Source organism: Salvelinus fontinalis, unplaced genomic scaffold (genome assembly GCF_029448725.1).
Source record: "Salvelinus fontinalis isolate EN_2023a unplaced genomic scaffold, ASM2944872v1 scaffold_0017, whole genome shotgun sequence".
NCBI lineage: Eukaryota > Metazoa > Chordata > Actinopteri > Salmoniformes > Salmonidae > Salvelinus > Salvelinus fontinalis.
This window is the reverse complement of record NW_026600226.1, coordinates 818,587-834,043: the sequence shown is the minus strand read 5'-3', so window position 1 is coordinate 834,043 and position 15,457 is coordinate 818,587. Positions and strand designations below refer to the sequence as shown.

Here is a 15,457-nt window from a genome sequence, read left to right as displayed (position 1 = left end):
CCATCCAGACTGGTTGTGTTTAGGTGTTGTACCTCTGTGAGGCAGGTCGTCCCCCATCGTCAGTCCTATGAGGTTGGGTCTTTGGGCGTTGACTCTGTGGCGATATACAGGCCTGGATGTGTTGGTGAGGCTGGGGTCTTCAGGGTTATACATGTCAGAGTCATACTGGTCTGGGAGAGAGACCACAACACAGACTTAACAGAGAGACAAAACATTTCCCCTTCCCCTCTGAAAGACACACGGATACAGAGGTTGGAGAGGTAGATAACAACGGTACAATGTGGCCTACAGTTAACTTCTTATGGCTGCAGGGGGCAGTATTGAGTAGCTTGGATGAAAGGTGCACAGAGGTGCCCAGAGTAAACGGCCTCCTACTCAGTCCCAGATGCTAATATATGCATATTATTATTAGTATTGGATAGAAAACACTCTGTTTCTAAAACGGTTTGAATTATGTCTGTGAGTATAAAAGAACTCATATGGCAGGCAAAAACCTGAGAAAAAATCCAAACAGGAAGTGGGAACTCTGAGGCTGGACGATTTTCAACCAAGATCCTATTGAAATTACAGCGAGATACGGATGAGTTTGCTACTTCCTATGGCTTCCACTAGATGTCAACAGTCTGTAGAACCTTGTCTGATGCCTCTACTGTGAAGGGGGGCCGAATGAGAGGGGAATTAGTCAGGTCTGCCGTGACCTGACCATGCGCGTTCACATGAGAGGGAGCTCTGTTCCATTGCACATCTGAAGTCAATGTAATTCTCCGGTTGGAACGTTATTCAAGATTTATGTTAAAAACATTCTAAAGATTGATTTAATACATTGTTTGACATGTTTCTACTGACTGTTACGGAACTTTTGGACATTTCGTCTGCTTTTAGTGAACGCGCTTCCTGACGTTGGATTTGTTTACCAAACACGCAAACAAAAATAGCTATTTGGACATAAATGATGGACATTACCGAACAAAACTAACATTTCTTGTGGAAGTGGGAGTCCATTCTGACGAAGATCAGCGAAAGGTAAGATTTATAATGTTTTTTATGAGTTTTGTTGACTGCACAATTTGGGCGGGTAACTGTATGGCTTCCTTTTGTGGCTGAACGCTGTTCTCAGATGATTGAATATTGTGTTTTTGCCGTAAAGTTTTTTGAAATCTGACACAGCGGCTGCATTAAGAACATGTGTATCTTTAATTCTATGTAAAACATGTATTTTTCATCAAAGTTTATGATGAGTATTTATGTTATTTGACGCGGCTCTCTGCAATTTCTCCGGATATTTTGGAGGCCTTTCTGAACATGGCGCCAACGTAAACTGAGGTTTTTGGATATAAATATGAACTTTATCGAACAAGACATATATGTATTGTGTAACATGAAGTCCTATGAGTGTCATCTGATGAAGATCATCAAAGGTTAGTGATTAATTTTATCTCAATTTGTGCTTTTTGTGACTCCACTTTCGCTGGAAAAATGGCTGAATTTTTCTGTGGTTTTGTGGTGACCTAACATAATCGTTTGTGGTGCTTTCGCTGAAAAGCCTATTTGTAATCGGACACTTTGGTGGGATTAACAACAAGATTACCTTTAAAATGATATAAGACACGTGAATGTCTGGCTGTTGTCATATCGGTCCCGATATCGGGACTGCAGCCATAAGAAGTTTTAAGAGGACTAAATGCTTTTGCTCAAGGGCACAACGGCAGGAGATTGCACCTAGGATTTGATACTTAGAGACAACCCCTCTGGTTGTCAACACACACACACACACACACACACACACACACACACACACAGCTCCGTCTCATCCCTACCTGGTGAGAAGAGAGGAGGTGGAGGCTGGGGGATGAAGGGTCGTGTCCCTGTGGTTACAACAGTGGGAACAGAGCTGGTGATGGAGTTAGGAGGAGCGTCCATCCCTGATGCCTGGAGAGAGGGACCTGGGGGAGGGGGGGACACAGAATTAAATAAAACACCAGAATGGTTCCTGACCAAGATGGCTGCCATTATCACAACATTCTAGAACGACATCAACACACTCCAGTGAATTATAGTCTCTAGGGAGATCTTTAAAAAAGGAAGGCTAACACCCTATTGGCTATGGTCAATAGCAGCTCACCCTATAGGGAAGAGGGTTCCATTTGGAATGCCAACAAACACCCTATTGGCTATGGTCAATAGCAGCTCACCCTATAGGGAAGAGGGTTCCATTTGGAATGCCAACAAACACCCTATTGGCTATGGTCAATAGGAGCTCACCCTATAGGGAAGAGGGTTCCATTTGGAACGCCAACAAACCTGTCTTAAAGTCACAGACTCGTTATGACAAGATGGATCTACTGAATTCCTACCTGGTGGCAGGCTGGGTGGCAGGCTGGGTGGCATGGGCACGGGGGGACGGAGGTTGACGGGCGGTGGGGTCATGAGAGGGGGAGGTCCTGGGGGGGGCGGTAGGCCGGGCGGGGGCTGGGCGACCCCCGGGATAGGGGGAGGGGCTTGGAACATGTTTGGTAGATTAACGTCCTCCACCACCACTGGATCGATGCCGTGGTCGAACGGGCAGATGTCTCCGCGCATACAGAAGCCCTTCTCTGGAACACATCAATAATATACAGGACCAGTCAAATGTTTGGACACACCAACTCAAAGGTTTTTCTTTATTTTTTACTATTTTCTACATTGTAGAATAATAGTGAAGACTTTAAAACTATGAAATAACACATATGGAATCATGTAGTAACCAACAATAGTGTTAAACAAATCTAAATATATTTTAGATTTTATATTCTTCACAGTAGCCACCCTTTGCCTTGACGACAGCTTTGCACACTTGGCATTCTCTCAACCAGCTTCATGAGGTAGTCACCTGGAATGCATTTCAATTAATCTACTTGGTACTCATCCCGGATCCGGGAGCACCCTCATCAGTAAAAAAGCTGACTAGCATAGCCTAGCATAGCGCCACAAGTAAATACTAGCATCTAAATATCATGAATTCACAAGTCCAAGACACCAGATGAAAGATACACATCTTGTGAATCCAGCCATCATTTCCGATTTTTTAAATGTTTTACAGGGAAAACACAATATGTATTCTATTAGCTTTCACAATTTTTTTCCTGCATAGGTAGCTATCACAAATTCGACCAAATAAAGATATAATTAGTCACTAACCAAGAAACAACTTCATCAGATGACAGTCTGATAACATATTTATTGTATAGCATATGTTTTGTTAGAAAAATGTGCATATTTCAGGTATAAATCATAGTTTTACATTGCAGCCACCATCACAAATCTAACCAAAGCAGCTAGAATAACTACAGAGACCAACGTGAAATACCTAAATACTCATCATAAAACATTTATGAAAAATACACAGTGTACAGCAAATGAAAGACAAACATCTTGTGAATCCAGCCAATATTTCAGATTTTTTAAGTGTTTTACAACGAAAACACAATATAGCATTATATTAGCTTACTACAATAGCCAACCACACAACCGCATTCATTCAAGGCAACGTTAGCGATCGCGAATAAACCAGCAAAATATATAAATTTTTTCACTAACCTTCATCAGATGACAGTTCTATAACATCATATTTCACAATACATATATGGTTTGTTCGAAAATGTGCATATTTAGCGGCACAAATCGTGGTTGAACAATGTGAATACGTAGCCAAACTGCACAAAATTATCCGGATATATTTCTGACACTCACATCATCTAATCAAATAACTATTCATATACTTTACTAAAAAATACAGGTTGGACAGCAAATGAAAGATACACTAGTTCTTAATGCAACCGCTGTGTTAGATTTTTAAAAATAACTTTAGTACGACATACAGCTTACGTTATAGCGAGACAGCGCCCAAAATCGGGGCGGAATATACGTCTAAACATTTGACAGAAATACGAAATAACATCATAAATGGTTCCTACTATTTGATGAGCTTCCATCAGAATCTTGTACAAGGTGTCCTTTGTCCAGAATAATCGTTGTTCGGTTGTAGAATGTCGTCTTCATCTGTCGATTTAGCTAACGGCGGGCCATGCGGCACAGAAGTGTCCAACTCACCATAACGCATAACAAAGAAAATCGCAATAAACTGATATAAGTCGGTTTAATATAACTAGTTTATGATGTTTTTAACACATATCAAATAAAATCAGAGCCGGATATATCTAACGTCTATAACGAAACCTTTTCAAAACGCAATCCTGAGGTCCCTCTCGCGCCAAGCTGAACGGTGAAAAGACTAAACCCACCGTTCCAAGAGGTCTTGTTCGGCCTCAGATAGAGCTATACACCCCATTCCAACTCTCACTGCCTACTGACATCTAGTGGAAGGCGTATGCAGTGCATGTAGACCCATAGATTCCATGCAAATTAATAGGCTGACCCTGGAACAGAGCCCCCGATTTCAGATTTCTCACTTCCTGACAGGAAGTTTGCTGCAAAATGAGTTGTTTTACTCACAGATATAATTCAAACGGTTTTAGAAACTAGAGAGTGTTTTCTATCCAATAGTAATAATAATATGCATATTGTACGAGCAAGAATTGAGTACGAGGCAGTTTAATTTGGGAACGATTTTTTACAAAGTGAAAACAGCGCCCCCCCTATTGAGAAAAGGTTAACAGGTGTGCCTTGTCTAAAGTACATTTGTGGAATTTCTTTCCTTCTTAATGCATTTGAGCCAATCAGGTGTGTTGTGACAAGGTAGGGGTGGTATACAGAACATTGCCTTATTTGGTGAAAGACCAAGTCCATATTATGGCAAGAACAGCTCAAATAAGCAAAGAGAAACGACAGTCCATCAATACTTTAAGACATGAAGGTCAGTCAATCAGGAAAATTTCAAGAACTTTTAAAGTTTCTTCAAGTGCCGTCGCAAAAACCATCAAGCACTATGATGAAACTGGCTCTCATGAGGACCGTCACAGGAATGGAAGACACAGAGTTCCCTCTGCTGCAGAGGATAAGTTCATTAGAGTTACCAGCCACAGGAAATGAAGTCCCAGAGTTACCTCTGCTGCAAAGGATAAGTTCATTAGAGTTACCAGCCTCAGAAATTGGAGCCCAAATAAATGCTTCACAGAGTTCAAGTAACAGACACATCTCAACATCAACTGTTCAGAGGGAGACTGTGTGAATCAGGCCTTCATGGTCGAATTGCTGCAAAGAAACTACTACTAAACCACTCCCATCTGGTTTGCGCTTAGTGGGACTATTGTTTGTTTTTCAACAGGACAATGACCCAACACACCTCCAGGCTGTGTAAGGGCTATTTGACCAAGAAGGAGAGTGATGGAGTGCTGCATCAGATGACCTGGCCTCCACAATCACACGACCTCAACCCAATTTTAGATGGTTTGGGATGAGTTGGACCGCAGAGTGAATGAAAAGCAACCAACAAGTGCTCAGCATATGTGGGAACTCCTTCAAGACTGTTGGAAAACCATTCCAGATGAAGCTGGTTGAGAGAATGCCAAGAGTGTGCAAAGCTGTCATCAAGGCAAAGGGTGGCTACTTTGAAAAATGTCAAATATATAGGTTTGATTTGTTAAACACTTTTTTTGGTTACTACATGATTCCATAATGTGTTATTTCATAGTTTTGATGTCTTCACTGTTATTCTACAACGTAGAAAATAGTAAAAATTTAAGAAAAACCCTTGAACGAGCAGGTGTGTCAAAACTTTTGACTGGTACTGTACATTAAACAGATAGAGGATAGTTAGATACCAATCTGTTATATCTCCATACATACAGAAGTCCTTCTCTGGAAGACAACAATAATATATAGTAACACAGCTAAAGGACAGTTAGATACCATCTGTTAGACACCAGCTGTTATATCTCCACACATGCACAACAACCCATTGTGAAGAAGCACAAATAGACAGTTAGATACAGAAGGCCTTTTCCAGGAACAGACAGACAGAAAGAATACAAAACATCCCTCCAAACATTCTCCTCGTCCTGCACATCTGTCAGTCATACTGATCCCGGGACACTAAAAGACACGTCTCGCTGTAAAAACTTTTAAAAAACTAACATCTCAGGCACGTCAACTTCCTTCCTGCTTACCGTCGTAGTCACGGCAACGTTTCCTTTGCTGAGGGGGCGGACCCCGGTTGAAGGGCGGTGGCGGAAGAGGCCGGTCCAGTGACTGATCCGGGTGGAAGTCCGACCAGCTGTCCGTCACCGAGGTGATGCTGTTGCTGTGGTTACCCTGAGGGGCGATCACCGTGATGGTGCTGCTGAGGGTCGGCACGGGGAACGTGGTGGTTGCCGTGGGGATCGGCAGGAGGCCTTCGCCAGCTCCGACCTCCGTCCCCCGGTCTCCTCGGTCGGGCTCATACTTTGACTTCCCAGCATCCCGCTCTGTGATCAGAAGGATTAGTGGCAGGAAACAGGAAACAGTCATGATATCTAGAGCAGGTGTAGAGCTGTTGGATGTGCATGCTTTTGTTCCACCCCAAAACTAGTCTAACAGCCGGACATACTGACTTACAATATAAATCAACAAATTATAGTCTTATGTGTAAACCTTGATTATTTGAATCAGGTGTGCTGGGCAGGAACAAAAACCTGCACACAACCAGCGTTGTTCTGTCTCCCTCTTACCTCTGCTCTTGGAGTGGCTCCTGCTGTGACTCCTGCTACCGCGGTCTCGGTCTCTCTCCCGGTCCCTGGCCCGGTCCTTGCTCCTGCTGTGACTCCTGCTACTGCGGTCTCGTTCTCTCTCCCGGTCCCTGGCCCGGTCCTTGCTCCTGCTCCTACTGCGGCTGTAGCTACCGCTACGACCCCTCCTCCGGTTGTAACGGTCCCGGTACGAGTCCCGTCTCGGGGGAATGCGGTCGTAATCGTTTCGCTTCCTGGTACGGTCCTCCCTTTTACGGCCATCCCCTCGTCTGACAAATGACAGAGAAGGGGAGAAGGGGAAGAGAGAGAAGGGTGGACAGAGAGAGAGAAGGGTGGACAGAGAGAAAAGGGTGGAGAGAGAGAGAGAAGGGTGGAGAGAGAGAGAGAAGGGTGGAGAGAGAGAGAGAAGGGTGGAGAGAGAGAAGTCACTTAGCCAACATCCCAGTGAACAGTAGTGGAGGACAGAGACCGGTAGACAGGAACATTTAAGGATCCGTCTCATATAGCACCCTATATAATATAGATAGTGTACTACTATTGACCAGGTCCAGTAGAGCAATTTAAAAGGGAACTATGTCCCTCACATGTTGTCAATGGGGGGCTGTAGTTCACACTGACCTGCTGTCTCTGCTGTAGTTCACACTGACCTGCTGTCTCTGCTGTAGTTCACACTGACCTGCTGTCTCTGCTGTAGTTCACACTGACCTGCCGCCTCCGCTGTAGTTCACACTGACCTGCCGTCTCTGCTGTAGTTCACACTGACCTGCCGTCTCTGCTGTAGTTCACACTGACCTGCCGCCTCCGCTGTAGTTCACACTGACCTGCTGTAGTTCACACTGACCTGCCGTCTCTGCTGTAGTTCACACTGACCTGCTGTCTCTGCTGTAGTTCACACTGACCTGCTGTAGTTCACACTGACCTGCCGTCTCCGCTGTAGTTCACACTGACCTGCCGTCTCTGCTGTAGTTCACACTGACCTGCTGTCTCTGCTGTAGTTCACACTGACCTGCTGTCTCTGCTGTAGTTCACACTGACCTGCTGTCTCTGCTGTAGTTCACACTGACCTGCTGTCTCTGCTGTAGTTCACACTGACCTGCCGCCTCCGCTGTAGTTCACACTGACCTGCCGTCTCTGCTGTAGTTCACACTGACCTGCCGTCTCTGCTGTAGTTCACACTGACCTGCCGCCTCTGCTGTAGTTCACACTGACCTGCTGTCTCTGCTGTAGTTCACACTGACCTGCCGTCTCTGCTGTAGTTCACACTGACCTGCCGCCTCTGCTGTAGTTCACACTGACCTGCCGTCTCTGCTGTAGTTCACACTGACCTGCTGTCTCTGCTGTAGTTCACACTGACCTGCTGTAGTTCACACTGACCTGCCGTCTCTGCTGTAGTTCACACTGACCTGCTGTCTCTGCTGTAGTTCACACTGACCTGCTGTAGTTCACACTGACCTGCCGTCTCTGCTGTAGTTCACACTGACCTGCTGTAGTTCACACTGACCTGCCGTCTCCGCTGTAGTTCACACTGACCTGCCGTCTCCGCTGTAGTTCACACTGACCTGCCGTCTCCGCTGTAGTTCACACTGACCTGCTGTAGTTCACACTGACCTGCCGTCTCTGCTGTAGTTCACACTGACCTGCTGTAGTTCACACTGACCTGCCGTCTCCGCTGTAGTTCACACTGACCTGCCGTCTCCGCTGTAGTTCACACTGACCTGCCGTCTCTGCTGTAGTTCACACTGACCTGCCGTCTCTGCTGTAGTTCACACTGACCTGCTGTCTCTGCTGTAGTTCACACTGACCTGCTGTCTCTGCTGTAGTTCACACTGACCTGCTGTCTCTGCTGTAGTTCACACTGACCTGCTGTAGTTCACACTGACCTGCTGTAGTTCACACTGACCTGCTGTAGTTCACACTGACCTGCCGTCTCTGCTGTAGTTCACACTGACCTGCCGTCTCTGCTGTAGTTCACACTGACCTGCCGTCTCTGCTGTAGTTCACACTGACCTGCCGTCTCTGCTGTAGTTCACACTGACCTGCTGTAGTTCACACTGACCTGCTGTAGTTCACACTGACCTGCCGTCTCTGCTGTAGTTCACACTGACCTGCCGTCTCTGCTGTAGTTCACACTGACCTGCTGTAGTTCACACTGACCTGCCGTCTCCGCTGTAGTTCACACTGACCTGCCGTCTCTGCTGTAGTTCACACTGACCTGCCGTCTCTGCTGTAGTTCACACTGACCTGCCGTCTCTGCTGTAGTTCACACTGACCTGCTGTCTCTGCTGTAGTTCACACTGACCTGCTGTCTCTGCTGTAGTTCACACTGACCTGCTGTAGTTCACACTGACCTGCTGTAGTTCACACTGACCTGCCGTCTCTGCTGTAGTTCACACTGACCTGCCGTCTCTGCTGTAGTTCACACTGACCTGCCGTCTCTGCTGTAGTTCACACTGACCTGCCGTCTCTGCTGTAGTTCACACTGACCTGCTGTAGTTCACACTGACCTGCTGTAGTTCACACTGACCTGCTGTAGTTCACACTGACCTGCTGTAGTTCACACTGACCTGCTGTAGTTCACACTGACCTGCTGTAGTTCACACTGACCTGCTGTAGTTCACACTGACCTGCTGTAGTTCACACTGACCTGCCGTCTCTGCTGTAGTTCACACTGACCTGCTGTAGTTCACACTGACCTGCTGTAGTTCACACTGACCTGCTGTAGTTCACACTGACCTGCTGTAGTTCACACTGACCTGCTGTAGTTCACACTGACCTGCTGTAGTTCACACTGACCTGCTGTAGTTCACACTGACCTGCCGTCTCTGCTGTAGTTCACACTGACCTGCTGTAGTTCACACTGACCTGCTGTAGTTCACACTGACCTGCTGTAGTTCACACTGACCTGCTGTAGTTCACACTGACCTGCTGTCTCTGCTGTAGTTCACACTGACCTGCTGTAGTTCACACTGACCTGCTGTAGTTCACACTGACCTGCTGTAGTTCACACTGACCTGCTGTAGTTCACACTGACCTGCTGTAGTTCACACTGACCTGCTGTAGTTCACACTGACCTGCTGTAGTTCACACTGACCTGCTGTCTCTGCTGTAGTTCACACTGACCTGCTGTAGTTCACACTGACCTGCTGTAGTTCACACTGACCTGCTGTAGTTCACACTGACCTGCTGTAGTTCACACTGACCTGCTGTAGTTCACACTGACCTGCTGTAGTTCACACTGACCTGCTGTAGTTCACACTGACCTGCCGTCTCTGCTGTAGTTCACACTGACCTGCTGTAGTTCACACTGACCTGCTGTCTCTGCTGTAGTTCACACTGACCTGCTGTAGTTAACACTGACCTGCTGTCTCTGCTGTAGTTCACACTGACCTGCTGTAGTTCACACTGACCTGCTGTCTCTGCTGTAGTTCACACTGACCTGCCGTCTCTGCTGTAGTTCACACTGACCTGCCGTCTCTGCTGTAGTTCACACTGACCTGCTGTAGTTCACACTGACCTGCTGTCTCTGCTGTAGTTCACACTGACCTGCCGTCTCTGCTGTAGTTCACACTGACCTGCCGTCTCTGCTGTAGTTCACACTGACCTGCCGTCTCTGCTGTAGTTCACACTGACCTGCTGTAGTTCACACTGACCTGCTGTCTCTGCTGTAGTTCACACTGACCTGCCGTCTCTGCTGTAGTTCACACTGACCTGCTGTAGTTCACACTGACCTGCTGTCTCTGCTGTAGTTCACACTGACCTGCCGTCTCTGCTGTAGTTCACACTGACCTGCCGTCTCTGCTGTAGTTCACACTGACCTGCCGTCTCTGCTGTAGTTCACACTGACCTGCTGTAGTTCACACTGACCTGCTGTAGTTCACACTGACCTGCTGTAGTTCACACTGACCTGCTGTAGTTCACACTGACCTGCTGTAGTTCACACTGACCTGCTGTAGTTCACACTGACCTGCCGTCTCTGCTGTAGTTCACACTGACCTGCCGTCTCTGCTGTAGTTCACACTGACCTGCCGTCTCTGCTGTAGTTCACACTGACCTGCCGTAGTTCACACTGACCTGCTGTAGTTCACACTGACCTGCTGTAGTTCACACTGACCTGCCGTCTCTGCTGTAGCGGGAGCTGGACGGGGGGCTGTAGTTCACACTGACCTGCCGTCTCTGCTGTAGTTCACACTGACCTGCCGTCTCTGCTGTAGTTCACACTGACCTGCCGTCTCTGCTGTAGTTCACACTGACCTGCTGTCTCTGCTGTAGTTCACACTGACCTGCTGTCTCTGCTGTAGTTCACACTGACCTGCTGTCTCTGCTGTAGTTCACACTGACCTGCTGTCTCTGCTGTAGTTCACACTGACCTGCTGTCTCTGCTGTAGTTCACACTGACCTGCTGTAGTTCACACTGACCTGCTGTCTCTGCTGTAGTTCACACTGACCTGCTGTCTCTGCTGTAGTTCACACTGACCTGCTGTCTCTGCTGTAGTTCACACTGACCTGCTGTAGTTCACACTGACCTGCCGTCTCTGCTGTAGTTCACACTGACCTGCTGTCTCTGCTGTAGTTCACACTGACCTGCCGTCTCTGCTGTAGTTCACACTGACCTGCTGTAGTTCACACTGACCTGCCGTCTCTGCTGTAGTTCACACTGACCTGCCGTCTCTGCTGTAGTTCACACTGACCTGCCGTCTCTGCTGTAGTTCACACTGACCTGCTGTAGTTCACACTGACCTGCTGTCTCTGCTGTAGTTCACACTGACCTGCCGTCTCTGCTGTAGTTCACACTGACCTGCCGTCTCTGCTGTAGTTCACACTGACCTGCCGTCTCTGCTGTAGTTCACACTGACCTGCCGTCTCTGCTGTAGTTCACACTGACCTGCCGTCTCTGCTGTAGTTCACACTGACCTGCTGTAGTTCACACTGACCTGCTGTAGTTCACACTGACCTGCCGTCTCTGCTGTAGTTCACACTGACCTGCCGTCTCTGCTGTAGTTCACACTGACCTGCCGTCTCTGCTGTAGTTCACACTGACCTGCCGTCTCTGCTGTAGTTCACACTGACCTGCCGTCTCTGCTGTAGTTCACACTGACCTGCTGTAGTTCACACTGACCTGCTGTCTCTGCTGTAGTTCACACTGACCTGCCGTCTCTGCTGTAGTTCACACTGACCTGCCGTCTCTGCTGTAGTTCACACTGACCTGCTGTAGTTCACACTGACCTGCTGTCTCTGCTGTAGTTCACACTGACCTGCCGTCTCTGCTGTAGTTCACACTGACCTGCCGTCTCTGCTGTAGTTCACACTGACCTGCCGTCTCTGCTGTAGTTCACACTGACCTGCCGTCTCTGCTGTAGTTCACACTGACCTGCTGTAGTTCACACTGACCTGCTGTAGTTCACACTGACCTGCCGTCTCTGCTGTAGTTCACACTGACCTGCCGTCTCTGCTGTAGTTCACACTGACCTGCCGTCTCTGCTGTAGTTCACACTGACCTGCCGTCTCTGCTGTAGTTCACACTGACCTGCCGTCTCTGCTGTAGTTCACACTGACCTGCTGTAGTTCACACTGACCTGCTGTCTCTGCTGTAGTTCACACTGACCTGCCGTCTCTGCTGTAGTTCACACTGACCTGCCGTCTCTGCTGTAGTTCACACTGACCTGCCGTCTCTGCTGTAGTTCACACTGACCTGCCGTCTCTGCTGTAGTTCACACTGACCTGCCGTCTCTGCTGTAGTTCACACTGACCTGCCGTCTCTGCTGTAGTTCACACTGACCTGCTGTAGTTCACACTGACCTGCTGTCTCTGCTGTAGTTCACACTGACCTGCCGTCTCTGCTGTAGTTCACACTGACCTGCCGTCTCTGCTGTAGTTCACACTGACCTGCCGTCTCTGCTGTAGTTCACACTGACCTGCTGTAGTTCACACTGACCTGCTGTAGTTCACACTGACCTGCCGTCTCTGCTGTAGTTCACACTGACCTGCTGTCTCTGCTGTAGTTCACACTGACCTGCCGTCTCTGCTGTAGTTCACACTGACCTGCTGTAGTTCACACTGACCTGCCGTCTCCGCTGTAGTTCACACTGACCTGCCGTCTCTGCTGTAGTTCACACTGACCTGCCGTCTCCGCTGTAGTTCACACTGACCTGCTGTAGTTCACACTGACCTACCGTCTCTGCTGTAGTTCACACTGACCTGCTGTAGTTCCCACTGACCTGCCGTCTCCGCTGTAGTTCACACTGACCTGCCGTCTCTGCTGTAGTTCACACTGACCTGCCGTCTCTGCTGTAGTTCACACTGACCTGCTGTAGTTCACACTGACCTGCTGTCTCTGCTGTAGTTCACACTGACCTGCCGTCTCTGCTGTAGTTCACACTGACCTGCCGTCTCTGCTGTAGTTCACACTGACCTGCCGTCTCTGCTGTAGTTCACACTGACCTGCCGTCTCTGCTGTAGTTCACACTGACCTGCTGTAGTTCACACTGACCTGCTGTAGTTCACACTGACCTGCCGTCTCTGCTGTAGTTCACACTGACCTGCTGTCTCTGCTGTAGTTCACACTGACCTGCCGTCTCTGCTGTAGTTCACACTGACCTGCTGTAGTTCACACTGACCTGCCGTCTCCGCTGTAGTTCACACTGACCTGCCGTCTCTGCTGTAGTTCACACTGACCTGCCGTCTCCGCTGTAGTTCACACTGACCTGCTGTAGTTCACACTGACCTACCGTCTCTGCTGTAGTTCACACTGACCTGCTGTAGTTCACACTGACCTGCCGTCTCCGCTGTAGTTCACACTGACCTGCCGTCTCTGCTGTAGTTCACACTGACCTGCCGTCTCTGCTGTAGTTCACACTGACCTGCCGTCTCTGCTGTAGTTCACACTGACCTGCCGTCTCTGCTGTAGTTCACACTGACCTGCCGTAGTTCACACTGACCTGCTGTCTCTGCTGTAGCGGGAGCTGCACGGGGGGCTGTAGTTCACACTGACCTGCTGTCTCTGCTGTAGCGGGAGCTGGACGGGGGGCTGTAGTTCACACTGACCTGCTGTAGTTCACACTGACCTGCTGTAGTTCACACTGACCTGCTGTCTCTGCTGTAGCGGGAGCTGGACGGGGGGCTGTAGTTCACTCTCCTGGAGAACTTCTTGCCCCAGTCCTCCTCACGACTTGGCTGGAAAACACAAGTTTGAACTCTAAGATCCTGAAAGTAGCAGTAGATAAACTGCATTGATCTCATCCTGTTTACAAATATCCCACTTGCTGTTTACAAAGAATACGATTGGACAATAGATGTCTACTGTCAGACTGTGGTGTGTAACCTTCCATGCCAGTTGTGTGGAGGCACTAAACTCTACCACAGCTGTTTCCTGTAGGATCACTGTTAAAGTAAACATGCCCTTTAAGTGTCAGTGCCTTTAAACATGACTCGGGCCAGTCACCTCATCTTTCCTCTGGTCGTCTTTGTCCGTCCTGGTCAGGTGTACCGCCGCTTTGGCCGCGGGGCCTGGCTGATGGTCCTGCTGCTGAGGTAGGTAGTAGCTTTTGGTGTTGACAGCTTCAAACAGTCTATCGACAAAGGTCTGCGTCTCTGGGGAGAAGACAGGACAGGGAACGAGGGGTGGTTGATGAAGGGGAGGAGGACAAGGGGGCATGAATAGTGGGGCTGACACCGACACATTGCATATTAGGTAACCAATGAGTATCAGTCACTGTGTGTATAGTTCCAAATGGAACACTATGACCAATTTAGTGCACTACTTTTAACCAATGTAATGCACTATAAAAAGAGAATAGGATGCATCCCCAGTCACAGTCTGTGAAAAAAAGTACCTCTGCTTTTCTTGACTTAAGAGGCAGATGACGGCAACGTCACCACCACTTATTGTCACAACTATAAAAATGTGTTTTAAATAAGTAACGTTACCTTTCTGTAGAAATACGTCCAACTGGTCGATACATAGGGCTTTGAGTTCCGTCTCACTTTTGTCTTTCTTCACCAAGGCAACGACGTATTTAGCGAGGGCAGAAGGATCTGCATCACAACTATAACAGGGACAGTGTCAACACAAACACACAGTTAGCCATGCCAACTCTAGCTATACAACAACAAATTAGCTAGAATATATCCTTACCATACTAAGAAGACCAATCGATGACAAGATTTCACACAATTTATCAACTATAAACTGCTATTTTGTTTTGAAATATCTAGTCACACGACAGAAACATTAACGAGCTAGTCAGTTAGCATCCAAACGATGCTAGCCTTGTCTTCAGTCATGTTGTTGCATCTGATGCTGGCAAGCTAATGTTGCTAAACGGTTAGCCATCTAAGTTAGCTACTTACATGGGTTCGAGGGTTTTGAAAAGCCACGTTTTCAAGGAATCTAGGTTTTCAATGATCATTTTCAGACACCGGTCAACTTCTGTTCCACTCAGTAGCCAGGGTTAATTCTCCCTCGGGAATGTCTCTTAATGACAAGATACTTTAAGTCCAAAGACAAGAAGTCAACAAGCTAACGTTAGCTGTTAGTTACCGCCTTCTCTCTCAAACCTGCATGACTACTCAACACAAAAGGCCCAACGACTTGTTGTAGCTAGCTAGATTGTCTTAAGTGTGTTTCTTGCTTTTTAAATTCTTGCAATACAAAGGGGGAAGACAATTTGTTCACTGTTAAACTATTCCCTCAACTAGTTTGAATGTTCAGGCAATGCAGGCCTTCCCTCATTGCAAATAAATGGAGAATATTTACTCCCGTGTATTCTCGTTGACGGATATCGCGAGAATAAGAACGG

At 47.7% G+C, this 15,457-nt stretch overlaps 1 protein-coding gene across 2 annotated transcripts in view; it reads right to left on the bottom strand.

The window, feature by feature from the left end:
- Nucleotides 1–15,435, bottom strand: part of LOC129842135 (RNA-binding protein 26-like) — a 78,722-nt gene extending 63,287 nt beyond the window's left edge. The window contains exons 1-9 of one of the 2 annotated variants that reach the window (XR_008757469.1): nucleotides 15,009–15,435; nucleotides 14,586–14,704; nucleotides 14,101–14,324; nucleotides 13,744–13,832; nucleotides 6,645–6,931; nucleotides 6,105–6,401; nucleotides 2,355–2,594; nucleotides 1,818–1,943; nucleotides 33–170 (exon numbers count right to left, since the gene is read on the bottom strand). Coding sequence is in view for 1 of the 2 variants with exons in the window: in XM_055910542.1 (XP_055766517.1) it covers nucleotides 33–170; nucleotides 1,818–1,943; nucleotides 2,355–2,594; nucleotides 6,105–6,401; nucleotides 6,645–6,931; nucleotides 13,744–13,832; nucleotides 14,101–14,249; nucleotides 14,586–14,704; nucleotides 15,009–15,067 (1,504 nt within the window). In the remaining variant the exon portion in view is untranslated. The remainder of the gene's footprint in view (nucleotides 1–32; nucleotides 171–1,817; nucleotides 1,944–2,354; nucleotides 2,595–6,104; nucleotides 6,402–6,644; nucleotides 6,932–13,743; nucleotides 13,833–14,100; nucleotides 14,325–14,585; nucleotides 14,705–15,008) is intronic. The other variant, XM_055910542.1, reaches the window with a different exon arrangement.
- Between the last annotated feature and the right edge of the window lie 22 nt (nucleotides 15,436–15,457).